The sequence below is a fragment of the Bubalus kerabau genome, chromosome 6, assembly GCF_029407905.1.
Source record: "Bubalus kerabau isolate K-KA32 ecotype Philippines breed swamp buffalo chromosome 6, PCC_UOA_SB_1v2, whole genome shotgun sequence".
Lineage (NCBI taxonomy): Eukaryota > Metazoa > Chordata > Mammalia > Artiodactyla > Bovidae > Bubalus > Bubalus kerabau.
The window spans coordinates 10087792-10109279 of NC_073629.1; the positions used below are offsets into that span (position 1 = coordinate 10087792).

The 21488-nt window shown below is 42.3% G+C and overlaps 1 protein-coding gene across 6 annotated transcripts in view; it reads left to right on the forward strand.

Annotated features, from left to right (window-relative positions):
• DCAF8 (DDB1 and CUL4 associated factor 8) overlaps nt 1-19610 on the forward strand; it is a 39163-nt gene extending 19553 nt beyond the window's left edge. For all 6 annotated transcript variants that reach the window (XM_055583863.1, XM_055583867.1, XM_055583861.1 and 3 more), the window contains 8 exons: nt 4526-4636; nt 11679-11751; nt 12246-12303; nt 12815-12922; nt 14282-14412; nt 17898-18017; nt 18425-18541; nt 19175-19610. In XM_055583863.1, the coding sequence (XP_055439838.1) occupies nt 4526-4636; nt 11679-11751; nt 12246-12303; nt 12815-12922; nt 14282-14412; nt 17898-18017; nt 18425-18541; nt 19175-19291 (835 nt within the window). In that variant the 3' untranslated portion in view covers nt 19292-19610. The remainder of the gene's footprint in view (nt 1-4525; nt 4637-11678; nt 11752-12245; nt 12304-12814; nt 12923-14281; nt 14413-17897; nt 18018-18424; nt 18542-19174) is intronic.
• The last annotated feature ends 1878 nt before the right edge of the window (nt 19611-21488 follow it).

Sequence of the window (21488 nt, forward strand, 5' to 3'; positions counted from 1 at the left end):
TTGTAGTAGAACTCATCATATCATAGCTCATTTTTACATGAATCTGAGACTAATGGGTAAATTATATCTGCTTTTAGCTGTGTGATACCATAGAAAGAGCATAGCGTCTTGTTTGTATCCAGGCAGACCTAGGTCAGATATTAATTTGGGCATGACTAGTAGTGACCCATGTAACCTTTCTGAAGTTCAGGTTCTTCAGCCTCGCTGTGGATATAGTCAGCCAGTCTCATTCTCTCTCTCTCTGGTTTCTGTGAGGATTACTGATAAATGTGTTTGATACCTCAGCATAGTGTGTGGCAGCGTGGTGGCTTTCTTTCTTTTTTGACTGCACCGTGTCGTCGTTGCTGCGCTGGTTTTTCTCTAGTTGCAGTGAGCGGGGGCTGCTCTCTGGTTGCGTGTGCAGGCTTCTGTTTGTGTAGCTTTTCTTGCTGTGGACTGCAGGCTCTGTGGCACGTGGCTTCAGTTGTTGTGTCCGAGGGCCTGGTAGTTAGGTTCCTGGGCTCTAGAGCACAGGCTCAATAATTGTGGCGCCCGGGCTTAGTTGCTCTGTGGCATGTGGGCTCTTCCTGGGTCAGGGGTCAAACCTGTGTCTTCACGCTGTCCGGTGAATTCTTTACCACTCGAGCCACCAGGGAAGCCTGGCACCGTGGTTATACCTGGTTAAATTGTAGCTGCTAATTAGTTTACTTTTTTCATTTTTATTGTGCTTGTAAGAAAACATGTATGGATGCAGTAATGAAGCACATGGACAAAATGTAAATGCGACCTCATGTGTACCTCCCCCGCCTCCCACTTTTCTAGCTGTTGATAACTATTGTTAAAAATTTTGAGTGCCTTTTCAGTCCTTTTTATGTACATTTACGTATCTTTACTATATACATATACGCTTTTCCCTCCAGTGTGGGATAATTGTATGTATATATAAACTTGCGTGTATGTTATGTTCTTGCAATTTGCCTTTTTCACATTATAATGCATTTTGGAGATATTTCTACGTCAGACCAAAAAGGCCTACCTCATTTTTAACCATGACATATATATCGTAACATTGGTGTACCACAGTTTGTTTAATGATGACCTGGGTGATAGATTATCTAGATTATTTACTGTATTGTTTGTTTTAAAAATTATATATATAATTTAAAACAAACAAACAATATATATAATTTTTTTAAAACAAACAATACAGTAAATAATCTAGATAATCTATCAACTAGGTCATCATTAAACAAACTGTGGTACACCAATGTTACGATATATATGTCATGGTTAAAAATGAGGTAGGCCTTTTTGGTCTGACGTAGAAATATCTCCAAAATGCATTATAATGTGAAAAAGGCAAATTGCAAGAACATAACATAGACGCAGGTTTCCCTGGTGCCTCAGATGGTAAAGCGTCTGCCTGCAAGGCGGGAGACCCGGGTTCGATTCCTGGGTCAGGAAGATCCCCTGGAGAAGGAAATGGCAATCTACTCCAGCACTCTTGCCTGGAAAAGCCCATGGACGGAGGAGCCTGATAGGCTACAGTCCCTGGGGTTGCAGAGTCGGATACGACTGAGCGACTTCACTTTCACTTTCATATATTTAATATGGCATACTGGAAGTCTACTATGGGACCACAGAGTATTCAACTTTACAGATCTTTTCCCCCCTTAAAAATTATCTTAAATCTTATAAGTGAATACCAATACTGAGTAAGGGGTATTACTGATTTTTACAAAGCATACAAGTAAAATATATGTTAATTAGGTGATATAAACAGCTGATTATTATCAGACTTTTAGAGAATTAAGTATAGAAAAAGTTGTCTACAAAGTGGAAGAATTTAAAATAACTGGTTAAAGGATGGACGTGTTTTCGGCTTGTGGAAAGGATATGTTGGTTATTTATGTAAAACTTCAAGAGGATGAAGGTTGAGAGAGAATGAATGGACTTCTGGAAAGGGAACAGGCCTGGGTGATAAAGGTGCTACCTTCAGTCCTAGCATGTAGTTATCTGCCTTTGAGAAATCATTTAACCTCTTAAACTGAATGATGTTTGTTATTTTCAATTCTAAAGTTCTGTGGTTCTGTGATAATTATGAAACATTAGCAAGTTTTCCAGAGAGGAGTGGGAAGGGCAAAGATGGAAAACATGATAGGAGTTTGTTTGGTCTGCTCTGGTAGAGAGTTGTGAAGCAGAACGAGATCCTCTGAATCAGATTCAGAGGAAAACTACTACTAACCCACAAGAAATTGGGAATCTGGTTCAAGTAATGGGCAGAGCACATGACTTTGGCAGATAATGGAATGTGTGATGAAATGTTGTAGGCAGAAAATCTGACTGAGAGTTGACCAGTGAATCTAGATGCGAGCAGTAATAGATGGGATCGAAATGAAATGGGGGAACGTAAGAGGAACTTATAGTAGGAGGGGGTCCAGATTCTGAGCTGGGAAAATAAGATACAGTGGGTATTCAAGAAGTTTTTGCTTTAGGGGTTGAATTAGTGAAAGGCTGGAATGAGGTTGGAGGACTGAATGTGAAGGTCATGGCTAGAATATCTTAAGCTGGTGCCTTAACATCCGCTTATATGCTAGGCATTTTTGTATGAGATTGACATAGGAGAATATTTCCTTTTTGTATCCATAATAGCTGACTCTCTGGAAGCTGGTGAAATTGGCTAATGTCATAGGAAAAGAGATTTAGAGCTGTAGGGGGGATATTCCTTTAGCTAGTGAAAACTGGTTTGAGATATTCTTCAAAAGAATCCTGTGGTTTGATCCATAATTTCCCTTTTTCTTAGAGCATACCTGCTCATTAAAACTGCAAGTTTTAAGGCAAAATTTGGTAAATTTGTTTCATATGATTTTGTCTGCTGCCTTGCTCTGGTGTCAAACCTTTTTTCCCCCTGCTACCATTATTAATCATATTTATACCTCTGCGTTTTCCATGGAGAGCTCAAGGTACTCCGTGTATTTACATATTGGGAGAGAGAAGTGTTTGTTTTAGGTGAATATATGGAGGCATGGAAAGATTGAGTTCTTTGTCAGGATTAGATGACAGTTGAGCTGTCATAATAACTTCATAATCTTTCACCTCGATTTCCTCATTTTGCTTCTGCATGGTAAACTGTATGTTTGTCTGAAACCCTCTCCCTCTGAAAAAATCCAGATTGCTTAGGAAATGAGACAATACTCTGGAAAAGAGCAGCGTCTACTCCTCTTCCTCTTCCTTATCTAAAACTCAGAGCTGCCTCTTCTCCATTGCTAATTTTGTTCCTGAAACTCTTTTTTGATTTGTTTTCTGCCTTGTGTTTTTGAGGGTTGGGTACATGTGTATTTATGTTTTCCCTAATAACATTTATTTTTGATGACCTCTATACACTATTCTTTTAATGGAAAACTACAGAGATTTTAAAATTAAATATTAATAAAATTTCTCCTCTTTGCCTAGAACAGTTTAGGTTGGAGTGACTTTGACCATGTAGAGAGGATGCTAACATCATTTACAAAGAAACTTGTCATAATTATAGTTCTTTCTCTAAGCACCAGAAATGAACAAAAGCTTAGAATTAAAAATGAAAACTCTTCTTCATAATTGCCAAAACTTGGAAGCAGCCAAGATGTACTTCAGTAGGTGAATGGATAAACTATGCTAGACCCAGATAATAGAATATTATTTGGCACTAAAAAAAAAAAAACAAGTCCAACCCTTCCTTTCCTGTCTTCTATAAATTTACTAATCCTTATGATGTCATATTTCATAGGTTGGACACTTCAATCTAGAAAGAGTAGTCATAGGGCCACCCTTAAGGTGGGACAAATTATGGAAATTTTATAAGGTTTCCTTGGGGTCCCATGCCCTCTTCAGAATCACCTGTTTTTGTAGTACAACCAGAAGAATAATTCAGAAATTATTTTCAGCCTTATAAATAGCTGTCTTCATAAGAATCTCCTCTCCTAGTTTTCTTCAAATAAGGGAACACTAATATTGTTTCCCTTTGGATTAACTGTTGCTTGCCATTTTTCTTTGTGCATTTTAAAACTGTGTTTTAAATGATGCTTTTCTGAAATCTGGGAGGTAGATTCTGACCTTAAAGTCTTTTCTGTCCACTGTTCCTATGATTTCATCCTCCTCTCACTCCCTGCTCCCAGATGATTGGAAAGATATATTTGTAAGTGAAAGGTGGGAAAATGTGGGTATTGTCTCTTTAATGGTTGGTTGGTTATCATCATATTGGACTCAGGCTGAGACTCTGGGGAGTGATACTTTCATATACCTTTAATTTTATACTTCTTGAGGAACACCATAAAAGTACTACATGTTTTATTCCATTTCCAAAGTAGCACTTAGTAAATATATATGGCAGTGGGTTATATTTTTCTTTTCTTGTTGCAATGTACAAACAAAACCACTTTTTTCTTTCTTTCCAAATGAAAATCTGTTTGATTTCTTATTAGCTGTGTCTGCATTACTCTGTTTTCCCTTGCCATGACTGTCTGAATCTTTGGGAGAATATAACGTTTGTACTTTTCTACTCTTGAAGGAAACTGGTGGTGACAAAAGAAAAGGAGAAGAAGGTGGGGCTGTATACAATCTATGTGAATCCTGCCAACACCCACCAGTTTGCAGTGGGTGGACGAGACCAGTTTGTAAGGTGAGTCTGTGGCTGTTTTGTGTCTTTGAGAGTTTGAGATTGTGATGCATTGTGTCCTACCAGCTGTCCCTTTTGGAAAGGTATGAATTGCCTAGAAATCCATTAACCACCATCTTCCATTTTTTGCCATCTTCCTAAACTTCTTCTTAAACTTCTGTGATATATTCTGTTCTGTAATTAACATTCCCTGAGGGATGGCTTGACATGTTGCGGATATTATCAGGTTTAAGGAAGTTTAATGAATTGACCGAGGTCTCCACCTAGTAGTTAGCGTAAACCCAGGTTTACTACCAAGTGCTCTAGTTAGTAAATACTTTCCACCATTTTTCATACGTAAGTTAACATGCACTAGAAATTTTGAATACTGGTTTCAGATTCAGAAATGATTTATTTGACTTGGAAATTCTCATTGTGAACTTAGAGGTTTTGGCTCCTAGTATCCTGAACCACTTTTCTTTATCCTTAGTGATATTTTTGTTTTGAACATTTCTTGTAACATTGTCTATTGGGGCATATCCTAAGGGAAACAGAGTTTATGGATTCAGTCCATGACTACACGTGACTGCAGTTAGTTTCCTTGACCCTTTGTCACAGTTATATCCCATCCCTACCCAGTTGGTCTGTCTCAAGTATATTTTTTTAGTTGCCAAGGGATCGTCAGTTTGAAAGGGAGGAAAGAGGTTTATAGAAAAATGAATGACTTTATGTTTTTCTGATAGTGGTGAAATACATGATCTTCCTTTTTAAATGAGAGGGTACTTTTTATAACTGCTGCTGCTGCTAAGTCACTTCAGTCATGTCCGACTCTGTGCGACCCCATAGACGGCAGCCCACCAGGCTCCGCCGTCCCTGGGATAGGATTCTCCAGGCAAGAACACTGGAGTGGGTTGCCATTTCCTTCTCCAATGCATGAAAGTGAAAAGTGAAAGTGAAGTCGTTCAGTCGTGTCCGACTCTTTGCGACCCCATGGACTGCAGCCTACCAGGCTCCTCTGTCCATGGGATTTTCCAGGCAAGAGTACTGGACTGGGTTGCCATTGCCTTCTCCGTTTATATAAGTTTATTCTATAATTAATTTTATTAAGAATCAGGGATGGACTAAATTTTTAGAAATCCCTGAGAGCCCTACAAGAGAATTGGGAAACTTTATTACTCTCTTCTTCCCCTGTTTTCATTGCCTTCTAAGTTCCTTTCCTCTATTGACCAATAGCAAATGTGTAGCAGTAGTTTGTTTGTTTTTTTTTTAAAGATAGGAAGCTGTTGATCCGAAAAAGGGTTTAGTTGTTGGAACTTTCAAGTGCTACTTCCTCCAAAAAAAGCATTTACTGAAATTTCTAATTTGGATTTCCTGCTTGAGCTCTGGATTCATTGAAAAGTCTGTGAATTCAGATAATTCAACCACAAGGACCTTGATGTTTGGAGGAAAATAGAGGCATTGTCTGTATTGATAACTGCAATTGATAATGCCTTTATCCAAAGCTGATACTTTCTGAGGGTTAGAATGGGGCTGGAAATTTGTTTCAGTGTTTCGACACAAGGAGAAATACTCAGATCTTCTGACTCTTATCAGCCTCAGTGTTCTTTATCCCTTTTTGCATGCCAAATTCTCAGCATGTCATAGGCTGTTCACGTGACAGAAGCACGTGTAGATTTTGAGGCACAGTTGGTAATGGACAGGGAAGCCTGGCGAGCTGCTGTCCATGGGGTTGCAAAGAGTCAGACACGACTGAGTGACTGAACTGAACTGATTGCCTATGAGCAGACGGCCCTTCCAACACCCTAGCTCGTCTCTCATCATCCTCAATTTCTCTGGCACCTCTTCATTCATTGAGTATATTGGAATTCCTCCTTTCTGATTCTTTCTTTGACGAAACTGTAGGCTCACCTTACAGTATGAATCTGAAAATATTTTTGCTGAATATTTTATATCATAGCACTATTAGCTTTCACTAGCCTGAAGGAAAACCTCTAAGGGAGTACAGAGAAATCGCTTATTTATCCTCAAGGCTTTTGCATCGTAAATACTGAATTTTAGTTTTGGATTGTGAAGGAGCATTTAAGGGAAACCTTAGAGAGCCATGCTTTTTGGAATATGATCAAAAAGTGGGGATGGGTAGGGAGAAAGAAAAAAGGTAGGCAGGTGAAGGGTGATAGCACTTTGAGTCTCTGCTACTAAATCCTGCTTGGGTTGGTGTAAGAATTTACAGGAGTGAAGGAAAGGAGACTATATCAGATAAATGAATCGTGTGGTGATAGATTTGGCTGTGTGATTGGTTGACATGTAAATTTATTGCTAAAGGATTTGGAATAGGCCCAGATTTATAAAACAGAGTCAGTAAGTAGTCCTTTGCTTCCCTGTTGTTATCAGTGACACTGAGAGAACACTAGGTTAAAGGCGCATGGCAGGAAGAGGAGGTGAGGAGGGAAGAGAGGCGCTTAAAGTCAGTGAGGGCCTGGAGGCCTGTGCAGAGACATGCAGTGAGGGTGTTGAGACAGTGCCGGCGCTATTCTTCATTTGATTTAAAATGTCAGGGGCACAGGAAGACTCAATAATGTGGAGATGTCAGTTCTTCTCAACTTGAGTTGTTGATTCAGTGCAGTTCCAGTCAAAATTCCAGCAAGATATTTTATGTATATCAACAAACTGATCCTAAAGTTTGTGAGGTGAGACTAAAGATCAACACCATATTGAGGGAGAAGGACAAAGTTGGAGGTCTGATACTACCCAACTTCAAGACTTACTATAAAGCTACAGTAATTCAGACAGCATTATATTGGTGAAAGAGACAAATAGATCAAAGGGACAGAATAGAGAGCCCAGAAGTAGACCCCCGTAAATATAGTTGAGCTATCTTTGACAAAGATGCAAAGGCAAAAAATGGAGAAACGATAGTCTCTGCAGTATATGGTGCTGAAATAACTGGACATTGACATGTAAAAACTGAATCTAGACATAGTCTGAAAGTAAAACCCAAAGCTATGAAACTCCTAGAAGATAACATAGGAGAAAACCTAGAAGACCTTGCATTATAAAGACATCCATGAAAGAAAAAATTGATAGGTTAGATTTCATTAAAATTAAAAACTTCTGCTCTGTGACAGTATCTTTCAAGAGAATTAGAAGATAGGCCACAGACTAAGAAGATACTTGCAAAAGGCACATCTGATGAAGGACTGTTACTCAAAATACAAAAATAACTCTTAAATCTCAATAGCAAAAAAAAAACCCAATCAAAAATGAGCTAAAGACCTTAACAGACACCTCACTTCAGATATTCAGATAACTGAATGGAAAGATGACCATCAGGAAAATGCATACAGTGCAAAATAATAACAGCTGCTTTGGAAGGCAGTTTGACAGTGTCTCCAGAACTGGCACCCTGTGATCCAGCAGTTAAGCTCCTTGGTATTTACTTAAACAAGTTGAAAACATATGTCTATACAGAAACCTATACATGGATGTCTATAGCCTTATTCATAATTGCCAAACTTTGGAAGCAACCGACATGTTCTTCAGTATGTGAAATGGTGGTATATCTAGACAATGGAACATTATTCACCACTAGAAAGAAATGAGCTATCATGTCATGAAAAGACATGGAGGAATCTTAATGCATATTACTGAGTGGGAAAAAAAGCCAGTATGTAAGGACTTCATACTATATGTTCCAACAGTATGACATTCTGGAAAAGGCAAAACTGTGGAAATAGGATCAGTGATAGCCAGGGGTGGGGTGGGGCAAGAGAGAGGAATAGGCAGTGGATTTTTTATGGCAGTGGAAATACTCCGTGATGTTAATGATGGATATGTCATTATACATTTATCCAAACCTGTAGAATGTAGAGTAAACTCTGTAGATTTTGAGTGATTATGGTATGTCAGTGTAGGTTTTTTAAAAAACTACCATTTTGGTGAGTGATTTAGATAATGGGAGAGGCTGTACATGTGTGAGGGCAGGGAGTGTGTGGAAAACATCTATACAGCTCTCTGTTTTGTTATATACCTTAAACTGCTTAATAAAGTAAAGTATTATAAGTAAAAAAAAATTTTTTTAAATGACAAGCTTCTGTCCTATGCTCAAATAATAAGAGAATTTTTTGTAATTTTGTATCACCACTTTCTAGCACAGGGGTTAGCAGTCTACACTGTTTTTGTAAATAAAGTTTTATTAGAACATAGCCATAGTCATTTGTTACTGTGACAGAGACTGGATGGCCCTGCCAGCTTAAAATAATTACTGCCTTGCCGTTTAAGAAAAAAATTTGCCAACCCCTAGTCTCAAGCAAGGAAAGTCCCATGGACGGAGGAGCCTGGTGAGCTGCAGTCCATGGGGTCGCTAAGAGTCGGACACGACTGAGCGACTTCACTTTCACTTTTCACTTTCATGCATTGGAGAAGGAAATGGCAACCCACTCCAGTGTTCTTGCCTGGAGAATCCCAGGGACGGGGGAGCCTGGTGGGCTGCCGTCTATGGGGTCGCACAGAGTCAGACACGACTGAAGCGACTAAGCAGCAGCAGCAGCAGTCTCAAGCATCATATCTAGAATATAGTAGGTTCTAAATAAATACTTATGGAAGAAAGAGGAAGATAAAAGAAGGGCAAAGAGCTTTAGATATTGAGGAACACAGAATGTTCCATACACCAGAATATTAAATACTTAATTAAAATTTTTTTTTTTACTAATTTGATGACTTGGGAACATAATGATGACCTAGTGATACTTGAAAGCTGTTGATTTAGACTTAGAGGGAAACAAATCTGATTGTTAGCAGCTATATTTGCTGAAGAGTAGTAATTGATAGTATAGCAGTCTCCTATTTGTTTTCTTTTTTTATTCGTTCATTTAAAAAACGTTTCCTGGATAGTCTGTTTATGCAGGGTATTTGTTAATGAACTGTGGAGAATACAAACATACATTGATTCATTTGTTTATTCACCTAGCATTTACTGAGCATTTGCTGTGTGCTAGATACACAGTGGACTAGATACAGTTTCTGCCTTCAAGGAGGATTCTGAAGAAACAGGTATATAAGGATTAAAAATATTAAGTAACTTACCCAATATTACTCATCTAGTAAGTAGCATAGTATCTGAACTCAGTTCAGATTCCTTCAATATGGTGGAAACCATTAACTATGCTGTTCTTTCTCACAAAAGAAAATTAAAGACAAATGGGAAATATTTCAGGTAAAGGGAACAATTGTATTAGGATAACAAGATGAGACATGGTATATTTAAGAAAGCATAGCTGTGTGTGTGTGTAATGTATAGGATCTTTGGGAGTGGTAGGCAGCCATATTGAGTAGTCTGAACCTTATTTACTAAAAGTACAAAATCACTGAGACATTTAATTATGGAATTTACATTAAATTTTTCATGTTAGATGTAATTCTGGTGACAGTATGAGCAAGGAAATCAGAAGGTTACTACAAATAATGTAGGCAAAGAATGAATAAGAGTGGAGAAAGCAGATATAGTGAAGAAATACACCCAGGAGGTCAAATTGTTGACAGGAAAGAAATATAGGAGAAGAAAGGACCTGATTTTTGGTTTGGCCACCTGAATTTAGGATGGTGTCATTAACAAAGATTTGGGGGAAAGGGTAGATCTTGAATGATCTTAAGGAGAATGATTTTGTTTTGGGCATTCCATTACAACATTCATTTGGCATGTGGCTATAAATGTAGAGATCACTCCGAACAAGTGTGGGCTGGAGACACAGATCTAAGAGACATGTATCTACATATAGGTGGTAGTTAAAATGTTGGTAATGGAATTTGATCACCAGAAGAAAGTATAGTGCAGAATTCTTCCTCCCTTTTGAGTCTCTGGCCTCTTTGCGAGTACGAGAACTATGATCCCGTCTCCTTGGAAAAATACATGTAAGCACAGTTTCTGGGCATTCACATATACTTGAACTCTAGGTTTTAAAATTTCCTTATATAGAGTCAGAGGAGAACTTAAGACTGGACCTTTGAACAACATTAGCATTTAAGGGGTAAACAAAGAAGCACAAGCCCATGTGCTTGTGGTTGGATATCAAGGAAGGAAAATATTTCAGGGAAGGAATAATGAATAATGTCAAGAAGAGAGAAAGACCTAAAAAAGTATCTTGTTGGCATTGGTGCTTAGGTTACTGATGACTTTAGCCAGAGAAGTTTCGGTAGTGAATTGAAAGCCAAAGCTAGATTAGAATGGATTGAGAAATGAATAGGGGGTGAGGGAATGAAAATGTTAAAAGCAGATTGCTCTTTTCCGTAATTTAACTGATGGCGTGGTGGGGAAGTGGGGGGACAGAAAAAGCAAGAGTAGGAAAGGTCAGTGGAAGGATTTAAACAGGGTCCTTGGAGGGATGAGACGCTGGAGATTGGGGGACACTGATGTGCAAGGACAGTGACTAGATCTGGCCTGCTCCTCACTGTATTTCTAGCACTTGGTATAATACTTGGCACCTAATCTATGTGTCATAAATGGTTGCACAGATGATTAAAGTTTGGATTGGAAAGATGAGGGAAGGTGAAGGTAGTTTGGTGCTTGATGGAAAAGATGGAAGAATAGATGGAGTCTTGAGATATAGGTGGTAGCTTGTAATAGTTGTGGGGAGAACTAGGGGGAAAACTAGCCAAATAAAATTTCAGGGAGGGATTGGGATTGAGGACTCCCTGACTTACAAAAAGCATGGTCTCTGCCCATGAGTAATAAACCGTATTGGGGAAGCAGCATACACAGAAAAGGATCTGTAATGTTATTTTAGGGCAGATAAATCGTAAGTGATACAAAAGCTGAGAGAAGAGATAAGCCACTTCAAAATAATGTAATTTAAGATTACTACTTGAAATGAGAAGTACCTGGATAAAAGAGTTTTGTTTGGAAGAGGGGTAGGAGAAGATTTTTGAGGAAAAGCCTAAGCCAGAAGCTGAATTGGGGAATGTCTTTTATCTGTTCTGACATCCAGCTGACTGCTGTTCTAGTCATTACATTGAACTTTGGTTCTTCAAGTGTTGTTTGTAAGTTTTGACATTTTCATTGCTTCTTCTGTAGGATTTATGACCAGAGGAAGATTGATGAGAATGAAAACAATGGAGTACTCAAGAAATTCTGCCCTCATCACCTGGTAAGATTCATGAAGGGCCAGTGGCTCCAGGCTTCCCTGACTCAACCCCAAGCCTGCCACCAGACTTGTTGACATAGTGGGAAGAGCTTGGACTTTGGAGTCAAAAGACACCTGGATTTGAATCCTGGCTCTACCATTTAGCAGTTTTGTGATCTTGGGTAGTCACCCTACCTCCTTTAGCGTCAATATTCCTACCAACAAAAAGAGATACAGATAACTGCCTTGTACCACAGTGGTAAAGCCTAACAAGATAATGTGCGTATGAAATGGCTCGCACACAGAAGACAACCGGTAGAAAGCCCTCTCCCCCTAATTTGGTCAAGTTTCCTCAGTTGTGCTCCTGTCTATCTGCCTCTCTGCCTCTCTCTGTCTCTCTCTCTCTCTCTCAGACTCTGGGAGAAGATACAGGGGAGTTTGAAGGAAAACCTATTTCCTGAAGGTGGTGTAATAAATGGGGGGGTGGGGCATCAGTCAGTATCTGCTCCTTATTGCAGGTGAACAGTGAGTCCAAAGCAAACATCACCTGTCTTGTGTACAGCCACGACGGCACAGGTACGTGAGCAGGGCCCAGCTCCTAGGCTGGCATGCCCCCTCTGTCTAGGGAGCTGCTGAGCCAGCGAGGCATGTGCCCTCCCGTGCTCACCACTGTGCTGTAGCTCCAAGTGGAGCCGTGGGGAGTAGTCGCTGACGGTGAGCACACAGTGGGAGGATGCAGCAGATGACCCTTGGAGATGCCAGGCACTCGCAGAATGCCACAGCTGATACTTGGCAGGGCCTGTCCTGAAGGCCGGGCTACTTGCTTGAGCAGGTTCTTACGCCTTTGACTCATTCCTGAATTAATGGGTATGATCTTCCTGAGCATTCTGCTACCCCTGAGTTGGCAGCGTGTTCCTAGTCTACCCTAGACACCTGAATTGCTTGCTGTTCCAACTGAGTAAGATGGGCGCTATACCTGGGTGTTAGGAGGGGGCACTACTGGCAAGAAGCCCCACCCCAACCCCCAACTCCTAGTCCTAGCTTTTTTCAGCCTTTGCCTTCACTGCTGTGTGCTTGTTCTTGGCAGAGCTCCTGGCCAGTTACAATGATGAAGACATTTACCTCTTCAACTCCTCTCACAGTGATGGGGCCCAGTATATTAAGAGATATAAGGGCCACAGAAATAATGCCACAGGTGAGGCTGTCTTTCTAGGTTTCTGTACCCCAAGCCTGTTGATTTGAAGAACCACAGTATCTCATTTAGGTTGTGCAAATAAGAATTACCTAAAGGAGTAGGCTACCCATCACCAAGGGACAGGCCTAAGTGGGCTGGAGTTTTTATCGGCCCTCCTGTGCTAGAGGAGAGAGGGCTCGGGAGCATTTCTCATGATGACAGTGATGTTATACTTGGTTTGGGTGTAAGGAAACTAGACTGACTATATAAAATATATATACATATATATATATGCAAACTTATGATTTCAGGTAACTTCAGGATTAAAAGACTTACTAGGGAGTTTGGGAGAGCCCTCCTTAGTTAGTGGTACTAAGACTAATTGCCTAAAATAGGGGGTGAGCTTGTACTTCTAAGGACGAGGAAGAAATAACTCGTCTGCATGAGACAGAAGAGGAGGAATGCGGTAGCACCTCACCCAGGTTTGCAGTGGTGATTGGCCTTTTTTGTTCTGTCTGTGGTTCCCAAACTTGCTATACGATGAAGTCACCTGAAGCCGGCTCCCATACCCATCCATTCTGACTTAATTGGTATAGGGTACAACTTGATTAGGAGTTTTAAAAAGCTACCTGTTTGATTCTTGTACAGACAAGTTGAAATCACTGCTCTTGGTTGTTATTAGTGCTCATAACAGATGTCTGTTATAATGTTGACTGGGAGAGAGCAGTTAGTTTTCCTTTTTCTCTTGAACTGTGAGAAGAGAGGGGAAATGCTATATTTAATCTTGGTCCATGGGCATACAGAAGGAAGTGTTCCAGTTTTATGATGGATATGGTACTAGACATAGCAGTTGGGACTCCTGGATTCTCTTACTAATTTCAGAAGGTGGAGTCCTGTTGTTCAGTCTTGGTAGCAAGCCCACCTCAGGTGCTTTAGGCCGTTGTAGCATAAACTTCCACCTGTCTTAGGTCATCTAATGACCCAGGAAGCACAGACAGGGTACCAGTGAATCACAGATACCAAGGATAATTGTAGGGCATAGGACAGTGCTGCTTTAGAGTGAGCAGTCTGGGGCCATTCAGGCTGGGACAGGTGAGGCATCGGTAAGGCTGGTGACTGCTCCATAGAGGCTGTTGCTGAGGACTGTACACCGCTCAGCTCCGTGGACCTCTTTGGGAGACTATAAATCGTCTCTAGGACTTGGTATGATGATTCTTATTCTATCTATTTTACATGCATAATCCCTCGATTTGTTTTGTGAAAGTGAAAGAAATTCTTGGCTCTTAGCTGATTTAGATTTGTGAATAAATTTCCTGTGAGGTAAATATTTAGGCCTCATGCCAGCTCTCATGCGGTTTATTCCCTCATTTATCATTACAGTAAAAGGCGTCAATTTCTATGGCCCCAAGAGTGAGTTTGTGGTGAGCGGTAGTGACTGTGGGCACATCTTCCTCTGGGAGAAATCATCCTGCCAGATCATTCAGTTCATGGAGGGGGACAAGGGAGGCGTGGTGAGTATGGTTTGCTGGGCTGGCTGACTCCCTACTCTCTCCAGTCATTAAGGTAGGTTTTAGCAGGGCCGCTGAATTCTTACTTTGACAACATAATACCATGTCTTAGAGGTCTAGCCAGCTAAATAAAAAGACAGTACAGTCTTTTTATACTATGGGATGGGGATGCTGAGGTTTTAATGAAATTATTTTCCTTTTCCTGTCTTCTGTAACTCTACAGCATGGTTTATTAAGAAGAGAGAGGGATTTTAGGGAAGAATCTCTGGCCTGACTGAGATATCTTTAGGTGTAGACTTTTTCCAGAACAAAAGCATTAGAGTTAAGGGCACACCATCCTACACAGTGTAGTAAGTAGCTTAGTAGTAATCTTGATGACATCCTGGATTAGCAGATACAAGCTAGGAGGAGAATTTTTTTTTCTGACAGTTGAGAAAATCAGGATATAGTCTGTACACTGATACAAACACACATGATATATATAGAAAAGAGAAAATATGCACCTCCTGCCCGACCACCTTTTTTTTTTTTTTGGGGACTGCTATACAACCCATTATCATATCATAGCTGCCTGTCCTTTGAGTTCTACAGACAACCTCCATAGAGATAAGACAAAAAAGGAAGCCTGAGGATCTTGAGTTGGGGAGTGAAAGGTGGTCACCTCCTAAGATATATCTAGCTAACCATAATTTTTTTTTCCTCCTTTGAGACCTAGAGTCAGGAAGGATTCAGTAGCTTTCTATTATAAGGTTTTCAGACTGCAGACAGTAAGAAAGAGGCAGTTGGGGCAGCTGCATTGTCCTGACTACCCAAGATAGTCTGGTTAAGAGCATCTCAGGGATGGCTGAGGAGCTGTAAGAGAACCCAGCCATCCCTTGATGAGCTTTATTGAGAGCGGTATTAAAATTTAGAATGGTTCATTGCAGTTGGGTTCCCATTTCTTCTTGTGTGTCTCTGATCGTGGTGCGAGGCTATTTCAGACTTTCCTGGTTTCCACTAAATGTGGGGGACCTGGAACCAGTATAGATCCAGGGCTTTTATGGCTTGAATATAAGCAGGGAAGAGTCTAGAACTTAAAGGGATGTGTCACTGTTGCCTGCCTCATTTCCTGCTCTTCCATAGGCCCTCTTCCATGTGTAGTGAGCAGACCCAGAACACTGTGGTCTTAATGAGAATTCTGTAGTGGGCATGTAGCCATAAGGAAGTCAAAGGAAGCCAGTGAATCTTTTCTTCATAAACTATTGTCTTGCATTCTGTTCTAGAGAAATACAGGGCTAAATGCCCTCCCCACAGGCCAGTACTTGTCTTTTGCCCAGATCACTCCACAGGCCAATCTCTTGCCAGCTCAGCCAGTGTCAGGGTTAAGTGATTAATCCAGGTGCTCAGATGGGGAGGGCATTTGCTTTGGATGGGTGGGCCCCAGCCTGAGTTTTAGTGGTCATAAGAGTGAAGCACCAGAACAGGAGGTATGAAGACTGCACCCTGCAGTAAGATTCCTGCTTTTTTCTTGCCTCTGTGTAAGCTAAATGATCCGTGCGGTCCTCATGTGGCTCCTTCTGACTACTTGTGCTAACTTCCCAGCAGTGAGGTCACACCACCAGCCTGAATGCGGAATATATCATAAAGTAGATAGGGATCTTTGAAATTCTCATCCACCTTGCCCAAGTCTCTTGATTTTGTATTTGGCTCAAAATCTAGGCCTTTTACTGTTTTCACTCAGGGCCAAGGGTTGTCACAGGACAATCCTTAGTTTCCCAAAAGCACTTTGCTCCTTTATCCCATCCTCTGCATCCCCTAACTCAGTCATCTAAGGCCAGAGCTCTTTTTTCTGCTCAGGCATTATTGACAGGATAAGCCCTGACCTTCAGGTAGGTCAGGTGAAACGACCAGGTCTTCTGGCCCAGAAGCTCTCTGTCGGCTCCCTCTGCAAGCTCCAACTCAGGTACTATATGTAACTTACTGTCTTGTTCTCTTGTTACTGACTTTGTCCATAAGTCTCAAGTTCCAAGGAGTTTCTCTCCTGTGCTTTTTTATTTTACTGACTTGTCTAGCAAAGCTAGGTCAGAGTTTTAGAAGAGTAGCAAGGGCTTATCTGGAGATGGATGAATGAGTTCAGGTTTCTATGTGTTAAGTTATCACATATCTTGATAATATTTCTGGCATTGGAGTTTTTCTATTTGGTGCCTTCTCTGCTCCAGGTGGTGGAGCTTCTTCCACACTTCCTAAAGGAGCTCAGATATAAACTTTGCAATGAGCTGATACGTGGAATAAAAGGAGACAGGGAAATGTGGTTTCTGTTTTACTTTTACACTCAGGCTTAGCGTCAGTCTATTCTCAGAATTTGTTTACTTATAAAATGGAAGACAAATATTAGAAATCTGTATGTCAGTTTTCCATGCTGACCTTGGCCTCCTGTCAGCCACTCTGCATGTGCAGGGGAGGCAGAGGTTGGTCCATAGAGAACTAAGAGGCTGTTTGCCAAGGGTTGTTTTCTTGGACTGCATGGCAGCTGCAAGACAGGGTGGGGTGGGGTGAGGTGAGGAGTGGACGGGGCCACACCGTCTTCCTTCTGGATACTTTTGCTGTCTATTCCTCGTCTGACTAAAAGCCCAAGAATTCTTTAGCAACTAGACTAGGACCAGGTCTTCTGGTGGGGATGGTAGCTGCCCTGCTCTCCTGAGGAAGGCTGATGTTTCCAAGTCAGACAGCAGGGGGCATGGGTGCCTTTGGATAGGAGGCTGCCTAAGCCAGAAGGCCTTCGTCTCAGCTTCTGAAACTCCTTCCTCCTGCTCAGTGAATAATATCCGGAGGGTGGCAGAGCTTGAGGCAGTTGGTGCCCCAGGAAACTGCCTTGCTGTACTCTGCTGTCCTGCAGCTGAGCCTGTTATGCTTTCACGGCAGGCAGCAGGGTGCCGTCTCCTGGGGTGTGCAGGGGTCTCAAGCAGACGTGGGTCTCCTCTACCCCCACCAGTGTTCAGGCTCAGCCTCTTCCCAGCCCATGCCTTCTTCCAGGTCTAGTAAACAGTGCCAAGTGAATGTAATTGTTCTCTGAGCCTTCTCTAGGGGCTCAGCAGCTGCTGCTGTTTCCTTCATTTTGAAAAATTTATTTGCCACTTGGTAAAAGCCACTGAGATGTTTTTTCCAGCCTTGGGCGAGCTGGAGCTTTGGAATCTGGAGAGAATGAGGTCATCTGGACCTCATTGCTTTTTTGTGAAGGCAGCATACGCTTGGCCAGTCACCCGCCCACCCCTAGAGCTATGTCTGGGGATGAGGCCACCCCTACCTGAACATGGGAAATGAGAGATAGGCCTGATCTTATACCCAGTCTGTGTCCAGGACCCTTTGGCCTAGGCTCATGATGGGTGGGCATGTCCTCCCAGCAGCTACCTTAACTTTTATCAAGGACAGTTATTGGTGCAAAATGAGAAGTGATTTTTAGACTATTCCCACGTACCCCTATGCCTATGTTTTCCTCTTCTCCTGACCAGGTAAACTGTCTTGAGCCCCACCCTCACCTGCCTGTGCTGGCAACCAGTGGCCTAGACCATGATGTCAAAATCTGGGCACCCACAGCTGAAACTTCCACTGAACTTACAGGGTTAAAGGATGTAAGTAACTGACTAAGGATTTCTTCTTTCTGCTTATCAAAATACTGTTAGGAGTTTTCATTGTTATAGGAAGGAATAACTTGCTGTACAATTTTTTAAAGGCGCTGCCCTAACACCATCCCCCCACATGCCTGTCATTGCGTCTCTAGGAATAGTCCCAGGCCAGGGGTCCATGGCACAGCTTTGAAGTGCCTCTGGTTAATGGTAGAGTGGGGGTGGGGACATCGTTAGGAAAAATTATCCACCTCAATGGATGGACTTGGAGCGTCCTTTCTTAATCTCATCTAGCTCACTCCAGCTTATTAAGTTTCTAAGGGAAGATTTTACTGGGCTGGAACTCCAGCCTTTTCTGATCAAGTCTAGGGTTTATATTCATCGCCCAATCCCCTCACCCTCTTCGGTTCCAGGTGATTAAGAAGAACAAGCGGGAACGGGATGAAGATAGCTTGCACCACACTGACCTGTTTGATAGCCACATGCTCTGGTTCCTCATGCACCACCTGAGACAGAGACGCCATCACCGGGTAAGCGGGAGTGGGAAGTGAGCTCCCAAGGGCAGTGACCCTCTCAACAGGGTGAAACATTCCAGTGAATACTTCCTCATTGCTTTAGGAGGAATCAGGTGAAGTTGGTTGGGTTTCCTATCCATTATTCCCCATCCCCATCAGAGCCTTCATGTAGCCTTGGACAAGCCACTAGTGGAAATAGATGGTGTCTGCTTTGTGTTTTCCATCACCATGCACGCGCCAGGGTGTCTTCAAAAAGGCAAACACATGAGGGTGGGGAAGGGGTTGAGAAGAAATAATAAAGCTCAGGCTGTCTTCTGTTTTTTTTCTCTCATGCCAGAAGAGACCCTAGGGTAGGGTTTAGCAAACCGGCAGTTTTGGCAAATGCCTGCTTTTTGTAAATAAAGTATCGTTAGAAGATAGCCACCCCCATTCATTTATGTATTGTCTGGCTGCTTTCATGCTACAACGGGAAAGCAGAGTTGAATAGTTGTGACAGAGATATGGCCCATGAGTCTAAAATATTTACCATCTGGCCCTTTAAGAAAAATTCTGCTGACCCCTGGGCTAGAGCATATAAATTGTAGCTAAGGCCTAACAGGCTTGACCTTGTTCCAAGGAAATTACTAATAAGCCTTTCCCATCCTACAGCGCTGGCGAGAACCTGGGGTTGGGGCCACAGACGCCGACTCTGATGAGTCTCCCAGCTCCTCAGACACATCGGACGAGGAGGAGGGTCCTGACCGGGTGCAGTGCATGCCATCCTGAGGCCTCATACCCAGGAGGGGTGGGCTGGGGCTGCCAACCCGATCCTGCCTGGGCAGCCCTTTCCTGTGCCAGGCCCTAACATTCAGCAGAAACGCACTTTGGACTTTTTTGCTTTAGATTTAAAAAAAAAAAAGACATCCCAGGAGGACAAGCCAGAGGGGAGTGAACCTACAGAGAGTGTCTAGGAGTGGGAGTTGAGCCCTGGAATGGGGCTCCATGGAGAGGTGCATAGGACTCAGCAGAAATGGCTTCTCCCCAAACCCTTTTTGGGGGGGAAGGGAGAGCCTATTTTATTAACTGGTTTGGGGTAGGGAATGGGGTTTCCTTTTCTTTGGTCTCCCTTGTTTCTTGGGTGGCGGGTGGGGGGATAACTGGCTGTTCAGTACCGAGGGGCCAGACTGGGGGTGGTAGAAATGCCACACTCTCTTTGGTTTAGGTTTTTGACTTTATTTTCTTTTATTTTTTAAAAGTCTATGACAGTTGCATTGTTTTTTCTCCACCCGCCTGCCCCCCGCCCCCGAGCAACCCCATCCCAGGATCCTGTCTTTCTGGGAAGTCTTTTTAATAAGAGTCCCTAACCATCCTACACTCTTCACTTTCCTTTCCACCCCATTCATTCTCTGAACTTATCACAGTGTTTTGCACTTGATTATGTATCCTTCACTTTCTTCTTTATCCCATCATCCCCTCAGTAGGTCTGGTGAGGGAGGTTGGGGGGAGGTGGGAGGAGGGGCAGAAGTGGAAGCATAGGAAGGATGTTACCTCTTCTCTTACTTTAAAAAAAAAGTTGTTTGGTGGCAGCAATCTCCCTGTCCCTATCACTGTTAGAGGCCTAATTTTATATCTATAAATATATTAAAAAGCAACTCAAAATTGGATGTATCCCGTTAAAATTATTGTCAAAGTTTAAATACCTATATATTCTCTATGACTGCAATAAAGGGACTTCCAGGAGAGAGTGAGTGAGAGTAATGGTGTGGAGGGGTCACCTGGGGTCAGCCTACCCTCTGTGCATGGCCATTGGAGACTGGGGCTTAACTCTTTAGGTTTTTGGAGGCTCAGGAATGGAAGGATCCTGAATTCTGCCCTTCCATGCTTTCCCACCATGGTTTCAGGGTTGAGGAAAACCCCTTTCAGCTTTTTGCCCCAGATATCCTACCTCTCCTTAAGTCTTGTAAGGGTTCCTAGGATGGCTCTTCTAGCCAGAGACTGGCTTATCTTTAAAACTTGACTGAACTATGACTTCAGGAAGGGTCCTGCCACTGCAGACCATTTCTCCTAGTACCGTGTGTGATAGAAGACACACTCACTCTGACCTTTATCTGCTTGATTCTTTAAGCTATCCAGCTTCACACCAGCTCCCTTCCTAATGGAAGACTATAGGGAAAGACCTCCTGGGTTTGACTTTCTACCTTGTCCACCTTCCCATATCTTGGGATTGACGGACAAGGCATTAATCTAAGGAGTGATTAAGGTGGCTGGGGCTCAGACATCTGTTGTGTCAGTGGTCAATAAATAGGAAAGTCCCAGTTGAATTCTTGCCCTTAAATGCTTTTGCTGCTATTTGTTTGTTCCCAGCTAGGAATTCTGCATCCTGGGACAGTCAGATTCCACTAGAACAGGCCAGGAAGGAAGGGAAGAGTGAAAGGATGGAATTCCCAGACACTCCTTCCTCCTGTCCCTTTTCCTAGCAGCTCTCAGACCAGATGTTAGCTGCTGCACTTCCTTCCAGAGGTAGGGAATGTGTGGTGGCTGTGAGTGGTCTGTGTTCTTATTGCTGGTAGGGTGATGGAGTGGGCTGAAACCATGCACTCTGGAATTTGTTGTGTATTTTCTCTCAGTAAAGCTTTTTTTTGTTTTTCCTCACTGCTGCTCTGTGTGTGATATGTGAGCCATTCACTTGTGATGGTCCATTTTTGCTCCTTTCAGTATGGTGCCTGACCTTAGTTTTACAATTTTAGGAAGTCCAGCTTGGTATATCCATGTTTCCAGCAGTTGGGCTCCAGCTGGAGACTGTGTAAGTGGAATAGGCCTCACAGTTCAGTGATACTTCGAAGATGAGGGAAGGGAGAGATACTACTTAGGGGTATTTTCCTGACCTCTGTTCCAGGCTGCAGTTAAGGATTTGGGGGTAAATTTTGCTCTCCCTCCCTTCCCAGTCATCCAAAGTCTCCAAAATCTTGGTCATTCAGAGAGA